The 7,891-nt window shown below is 40.5% G+C and overlaps 1 protein-coding gene across 1 annotated transcript in view; it reads left to right on the forward strand.

Annotated features, from left to right (window-relative positions):
- UPP2 (uridine phosphorylase 2) overlaps positions 1 to 6,218 on the forward strand; it is a 36,791-nt gene extending 30,573 nt beyond the window's left edge. The window contains 3 exon segments of the mRNA XM_086715216.1: positions 716 to 909; positions 1,163 to 1,258; positions 5,119 to 6,218. Coding sequence (XP_086571342.1) covers positions 716 to 909; positions 1,163 to 1,258; positions 5,119 to 5,289 — 461 coding nt within the window. The 3' untranslated portion in view covers positions 5,290 to 6,218.
- Positions 6,219 to 7,891: the final 1,673 nt, after the last annotated feature.

Raw genomic sequence — 7,891 nt, forward strand, 5'->3', positions numbered from 1 at the left:
TCTCTCTCTGCCCCTCCCCCGTTCATGCTCGGTCTCTCTCTGTCCCAAAAATAAATAAACGTTGAAAAAAAATTAAAAAAAATAAATAAATAAAATAAAATGGAGACAAGTCAGGGTTTTGAAATATTATTGCAGAAGGGGATGAGGCAACCAATTACAGCTCTCTTCACCCTCACAGGAGAAAAGGAAACTGTGGCTCAGAGACGTTCAGTAACTTTCCCAAATTCTCCCAGTGAATTAGCCGCTGAGCAGGGACTTGAACCGAGCTCTGATTGGAGGCCCCTTGGCAGCACGCTCGGCTGCTTCATCCCAGCAGCTTCCCATAAATACACAAAGTTCATAGAGTCTGTTCACAACAACAACTATGCAGATGTTTCTATTTTAAAAGTTGTGAGCAGAGAGTTGTGCTACTTCAGCAAGCAAGTCCTAAGGGTTCAGCGTATACCGAGATGGTGAGTGCTAGAGTCAAATAAAGCATTAATTTGACAATTTTTCAGTACTCTGCCTAGCCATTATTTTGCCAAGAAAATCAGTCAGTTTATCTGGGAAATCATACATAAATGTTAGGTAATTCATTTATTACTTTTACAAAAACAAGACTTAAAAAAATGGTTTCTTCTTACTTTGTTGGTGTTTTTATTTATTTATTTATTTATTTATTTATTTATTTATTTATTCATTCATTCATTCATTCATTCATTCATTTTTGAAACAGAGCATGAGCAGGGGAGGGTCAGGGACAGAGAAGGACAGAGGATCCGAAGCGGGCTATGCGCTGACAGCAGAGAGCCGAAAGTGGAGCTCAAACTCAAGAACCACGAGATCACGACCAAAGCCGAAGTCGGACGCTCAAATGAGCCATTCAGGTGCCGTTTTTATATATTTTTAATCAAGGTGAGCCTCTATCATTTTATTTGATTTATCCTAGTTCTCCTCTTCTACCCTCTATCCAACTCCTCCCTCCCCTCATACCAACACACTCACATATTAGAGGACCATTTAGGACCACTGACTGAATCCCTTGTATGGTTGGCATTGTTTGTGACCCACTCCTCCCTATGACCCCAGTGAGGCTTCCTGGGTGCCCCCCCTGGAGCCCACCCCCACCCCCAGCACATCAGGCTCTATCCTCTGCCCATCCTGACATGTCTCTGGTTGGCAGTCCAGCACCCAGCAGACAATCAAGAACCCATGGCTGCAGCTGGACCTCCTGGAGATGACAGCATGGTCCTTACACCAGCAAGAGGATGGGAAGCACGTAAGCTGAGGGTGTGGACTTGGGAGAGACCTCTGAGATCCAACCTGCCCCTTTCTCAGAGAGTGAAAGGAGGCAACCTGCTTAAGGAAAGCCAACTAGACAGAGAAAGACAGATGGACTAGAACTGAGATTTCCCATCCCCTGATCCCCACTCCCTCCACTATTTCATAAGGTATAAAAGAGTAACATATTTATCTACTGACAGTTACTTGTATTCTCTATTTTTTTGAATAGGCATTAGCAGCAGCTTTCAATAAAGGATGAATGTTTACTATAATTTAAGCAAAGGTAAGGTGAATAGAGGCATGTATTTAAGAGAGTGGATGGGGAGTTTTCAATATGAAGGAGGCCATTTGGGAGTGCAATACTAAATCTGAATACTCAGATTTGGTTCTGAGTTTCCTGGAGGTAAGTTGAAAATGGAAACACTGAATTAGTATTTGAAGTTTATCATAAAAACTTCATCCAAACATTATACTTAATTAAAAAATGTCAGCTATATTATAATGGACAGTGTCTTCAATAACACTTATAAAAGATATGGGACAATTCTTGACAGAGTTCATATTAAATCTTGGTTCTGTCTGAATCAGCATTTCTTTGGGAACCTAGAGCATGAGGGTTCAGTTATGTTGTTGTAACATGATTTGATTCAGGATAGAGTTTAAAGTCTTTAAAGCAATTGTTCTCGAGGGTGCCTGGGTGGCTCAGTCGGTTAAGTGTCCGACTCTTGATTTTAGCTCAGGTCATTATCTCACAGCTTGTGAGATCGGGCCCCACATTGAGCTCTGTGCCAACAATGTGGAGCCTGCTTGGGATTCTGTCTCTCCCTTTCTGTCTGTTCCTCCCCTGCTCATCTCTCTCTCTCAAAAATTTAAAAATGTTTAAAAAGCAATTGTTCTCAAATATTAATGTGAAAATAATTTACTACAAAGGTTTTTTTTTTTCCCTAATGTAGATCACTGTCCTCTCTCACCCTCATCCTTCAATCTATAGGTCCAAGATAGAGCCTAAGAGTCTGCATTATTAAGCTCTGGTAGTGATTCAGGTGGCCAGTGGGGCACATCTGAAGAAACACCAACCTAGAAGAACAAATTATCCCTATGCTCCTTAGCTTTGATCTTCCCTTTGAATATATATTTTCTCAACTTGGTTTTGATTAGCAGCCAATAGCCTGAGATTGATTTTTCAGGGAAGACAGAGGAAGTGCAAAGGCTCTGGGTTGCTGAGATTCCTATGCTTTATTTATCAGGCATACATGAAATAACAATGCTTAATAAACTCAAACCTTGAGGAGTAAAGGGAGCCATGAAAAAGACGGGATAAGTGGAAGAGGAGAAGTCATAAGGGCCACATTGGAAACTCCAAAGCTAACCTTTGCTGCTTTGTCATTTTCCAAGGCCCAGCCTTGTTTGGGTTCTGTGGTGCATGGGGGAATCTGTGCCTCACCTTGCTGTCTTTGCCTACAGTTTATATGAAGATTTTCCTGGAAGTCCATTCTGAATCAGAGAGGTGGGGCTAAATCGGGTGTCCAATGGGGGTCTGTAGATTCTCAAGGATTCACAGTGGAATTCAGGGACCCTGAACCTCCTGAAATTATACATGAATATTTTGTGTGTATAGGCATATGTGTATTTTTGTGAAAAGAGGTTCCAATTACAACTTTCATCAGTGCTCAAAGGGACCATAAATGACTGCAAAGAGTGAAAAGCCACTGGGAGTCCCTGGCACAACCAAGGGTGCGTCAAGCTCTGTGTTCATGTCGCAGTGCTCCATCACACTGCAGTCTAAGGTCAGTTAGCCGACATCCTCTTTGGTGACAGCTAGGTCACTAAGTATCTCTCCACAGGAGCACCCCTCCATGCCCAATCTGAGGATTATGGTAGCAAAGCTGTCAGGCTTAATTTTGACAAATTGTTTTGGGTAATTAGTCCCTTTTAATGGCTCGTGGAAATAGTAATTTTAGGTGACAAGATTATTATATGCTGCTTGTTAATGGGCCCTCCAGGGTCAAGAAAACACCACTGGGATTGCTATGACCTGTTCTTTTCCATCTTTGGCATTCCCCTTGAAAGTATCAGAAAAGACGTTTAGTAAAGTCAGCTCCCACTCCGTGAAAAGTTCAGAGCATGAGTTTCCTTTTATCCTTTTGCCAAGTGAAGGATTAGAGAAGGACTTTCAACTTTTCCCTGTTTCTGCCAGCCCATGTCAGGCTTCACAGACTTGTTGATCATTAACTCGAAAAGCTGGGGAAGTTTCTAGCCCTTCCCTTTGCTTATTTACCTGTTCAACCAAGTTGCTTTACAAGCGAGTGAGTTTTGAATAAGTAGGGTAGGTCCTAGGTGATAAAATATTTGACTCAGCTCAAGTTGAATATTTTCATTGCTTCTCACTTCACTGAACAGGAAGGTCAGTTTGACCAGTAGGTTGGGGCAGGTCTGTGTAATGGTTCATCATGTGCCTTCCCAGGGGAGCAGTGGATGGAAAGGCAGAGAACTCTTCTCAGCACTTTAGGAGGGTGGGAATTGACTGGCTATTTACTAACTGTGTCATTCTGGGCCATTTATTTGACCTCCTTAAGCCCTCATTTCATCATCTGTCAAAAGGGGATAAAAATAATAGCTAGCTCATGGTACAGCCATAAGGACTAAATGATATCATAAATACCTAGCATATAACAAGAACTAAACCAAACAAAGAGCATCTGTTATCATTATGGTCCATTTATCCTTCCCAAATCCAGATCTTATTAAGAAGTTTGAAATAGTGGAGAAGTAAAAAAAGTATTATATTCACACCCAACTTTATCTCCATGCCTTCTAAGCTTGTTAATGTAGGCACATCTAATCCCGTGTACACTGAAATGTATAATGGTTTAAAATGATGCAGACACGGGGCACCTGGCTGGCTTAGTCAGAGAGCATGTGACTCTTGACCTTGGGGTCATTGAGTTTGAGCCCCACATTAGGTGTAGAACGTACTTTAAAAATAAAATAAGATGATGCAGGTGAAGATAGACATCACTACATTGCTATCTACTTAAAGTAGGTAACATTGATTTCAATGTGTGTAACCACATTCCTTGAAATCAAAGATTTCATGTGAAAGTGACCATAAAGAATTTGTGGGGACCCAATTTTTCTCTCTCGTTCTTCTTGGTGGAAAAAAACACAGACCCCACCTGCATGGTGATTTTTCAAAACTGAGTTTCATTTTTTTTTAAGGTGTTTGTTCTTCTCCCCTGGTTTCATGTCTAAAGATTTCATTCCTATTCTTCAGCCACTCAATTTTAATAAGTTTGCTCCTTCACGGAGCTGGTTCTTAAGTTTACGCATTTTATTTCATATTTTCCTTCTCAAATTTCATAAGGATCAGTAATCACGTTTATTGGTGTTTCCTGAGGTCTGTGTTCATACCTCTTCTGTATTTACTCTGCTCTTTACCAAGGGCTAGGCAAACTCAAACATTGCACCCCAGAGTAAAATGTCATCTCAGGAGTAATGACTAGCTCTCCACTTCTACCCTCCTGTAAGAAGATCCTTCTCTAAGAACCGGCAATAGGATAGAAAGCTGGAGCTTTGTGTGTCTAGAATGAAAAAGATCACCCCGTGTTCTTCTCCTGAACACAAACCTTTCCTGAACCTTACAAAGGAAAAAGGAGAGTACTTAAAACTATCTCAGTTAATTTATTTAGATGGGGTGTTTGCTGGAGTCCACAGAACTATGAATTATATGGAAGGCTAGAAGGTTCGTGGGTTGTAGCTACATAACAGAGAAAATAACACAAAGTACATATGCTAGGGAGATGAGGGTGTTTGTCTGATGTTTCTATACAAAAGATAAACCCATTTGTCCAGTAGAAGTGCTACCTGCTCTTCCAACTGCTGTGGTGTGTGACATGTCTTGACAGACTTAAATGTGACCAGATCAGCTTGCCCCATGGTGTTTTAGCAGAGTAACGGCAACAGCCTCAGCCCCTAATCTCCAGCTTCATCAGACAGCAGCTTAGATTTCAGGACCAGATGTTATAACTATGCAGCCTGATCCTTCCCTGCAAGTTTGGGTAGTTCAAACTGTAGTGTTAAAGTCATATATTATTTGTGACATTTTTATATAGGTCTCATCATGTGCTAAAATTGTAATAGAGTGGTTTTATAAAACCCCTTTCTGTTGAAAATTGAATTTATTGTAAAAGAATTTAATACTCACATTAAATCGAATTCAAATTTCATCTTGGAATAAGTTAACTGAGTTAGTCTAATAATTAAAAATTTAAAACTCCTGGATTGTAACATTTGGAGTTTCATATGCAGCATTAATTAAACTCACATCAAAATAGATTAGCCACTTGTAGATACGGTTACCAGTCACTCTGTTTCTGAAACCAATCCAGAAATGTTGGAACATTGTCAGGCACTTACTAGGTGTTGGACAAGTGACAGAAATTGATCATGCACATTTAGAATATTTACAGGAAAAAAAAAATGTCAGTGTAATGTAGGTCTATAGCGAAAGCTACCCTTCAGGAAATGTGATCACACTTCTTTTCTGCCCCCCACCCAACCCCCTGCCCCACCTGCATGATTTCAGTACACCACAGAATAGGATTAGAGGCTTATGTTTGCCTATGTTTGCGATTTTATCATGGAATAGAATGACTCTAGACCACACATTTATATGAAGATGAAAACCCCAGGTAATGCAGAGAATGATCCTCATTTTTTTTTTCAGAACTCACAAATGACTAAATTGCCTTCTAGTAATTTTCTTTTCTTTTGAGAAAATGTGTTTCAAGGAGGCTATATTTTTAAATCTCATTTCAATATTAACTTGATTGAATAGGCTGAGGAATTAGTAACAACTGAGTTTAGGCTTGAGTTCAAGATGTTAGGGGCGCCTGGGTGACTCAATCGGTTAAGCATCTGACTCTCGGTTTTGGCTCAGGTCGTGATCCCATGGTTGGTGGGTTAAAGCCCCAAGTAGGGCTTTGCACTGACAGTGTGGAGCCTGCTTGGGATTCTCTCTCCTCCTTTCCCTCTGCCCCTCGGTCACTCTCAAAAAATGAGTAAATAAACATTAAAAAAAAAGATGTTAAAGTTGTCATTTTGTGTGGCAATGCTTTGTATGAGGTGCTACCACCTGGGAAGTTTTTAAAGCCTACACACTTAGACGTTGGGAAGCGTGGATGGAGGATGGCTGACATGCTTCTACGGTGTATGTCGTGTACAGATACTTATATGCTTGTGGTTCAAGTAAAGTTTAATTCCATAATAAAGATTATTTGCATCCTGAAACTATTGCCTCATGAGTGACAGAGTGGAGGCACAGGGTGGGCTTCTCTATTGGTGGTCAACATGGTCTAGCCTGGTTGAATCTAAAGGGGTCTGCTCCTGCTCAGAAAAAGTTTTTCTCTTTTATTTTTTTTGTATTTTTTCTGTATTTATTTTTAAGATTTTATTTTTAAGTGGGGTGCCTGAGTGGCTCAGTTGGTGAAGCAGCCAACTCTTGATTTCAGCTTGGGTCATGATCTTACGGTTCAGGAGTTCGAGCCCCACATCAGGCTCTGTGCTCACAGCATGGACCCTGCTTCAGATCCTCTTTATGGCCCTCTCCCACTAGCACTCTCTCTCTCTCTCTCAAAAATAAATAAATGTTAAAAAAATTTTTTTAAGATTTTATTTTTAAGTAATCTCCACACCCAACATGGGGCTTGAACTCACAACCCCAAGATCAAGAGTCACTCGCTCTACCAGCTGAGGTAGCCAGGTGCCCCAAGGATTTTCTCTTTTAATCAGTGACAATAAACAACATCCTGTGAGGTGCATCCATTTGGGAACTTCTTCTGGCAGTTAGGTGTGCTTGGAGTGAGATTCTTAAAGTACCCCCATAACTGATCAAATATAAAGATCGGAGCTAAAAGTAATGTAGAAGAATACTGCAGTCACTAGTCAAGTTTTCACTTTGTTTCATAATTTTTTTTAGACCAAGTGGAATACTTTATAATGTTCTCCATAAGCCTTCAGGTTGAAATTTTACCTGTCTGCTCCTGGGAAATCTCCTTTATTTTCCTTTTTACTGGGAGAAGGGGAGGTTAAGAAAGACAGAGAAGAAAGAACTAATTGCAGTTAATCCTCCTCTCAACCCCTGATTGGGAGTGTGTGTATGCCCACCCACCTAAGTCTGTATATGTCGGTTTTCCCCACTAGTATTTCCTATCTCAGAAAATGGTATCAGTTGAACAAGCAAGAGACCTGGGAAACCTCTTTGATGATTCTTTCTCCTTCCAATCAATCACCATATCCTATTAATTGATTCTCCTAAATGTTTCTCCAATCTGTCCACTGCCTTCTAAATCTTCAAACCAGATTCCTCCGAGCCAACCTCGCCCTCAGCCTCCCACAGCGCCCTCTACTGCCTCCTCAAAGCAGTCACCACAGCTTGCAATTATGTTGTGATTTGGGTCATTATTTAATTAATGTCTACTGCCTAGATTATAAGGTTCTCGAGGGCAAAGTGTGTACCTGTTTTATTTACTGATGTACCCTAAGAACCTAAAACAGTGCCTGTCACATACCAGGTACTCAAAAAATATTTGTTAAATGAAGAATGAATCTTCTTGATAGCATTTCCCTT

This window comes from Puma concolor, chromosome C1, assembly GCF_028749965.1.
Source record: "Puma concolor isolate L17-30 chromosome C1, mPumCon1.1.hap2, whole genome shotgun sequence".
Lineage (NCBI taxonomy): Eukaryota > Metazoa > Chordata > Mammalia > Carnivora > Felidae > Puma > Puma concolor.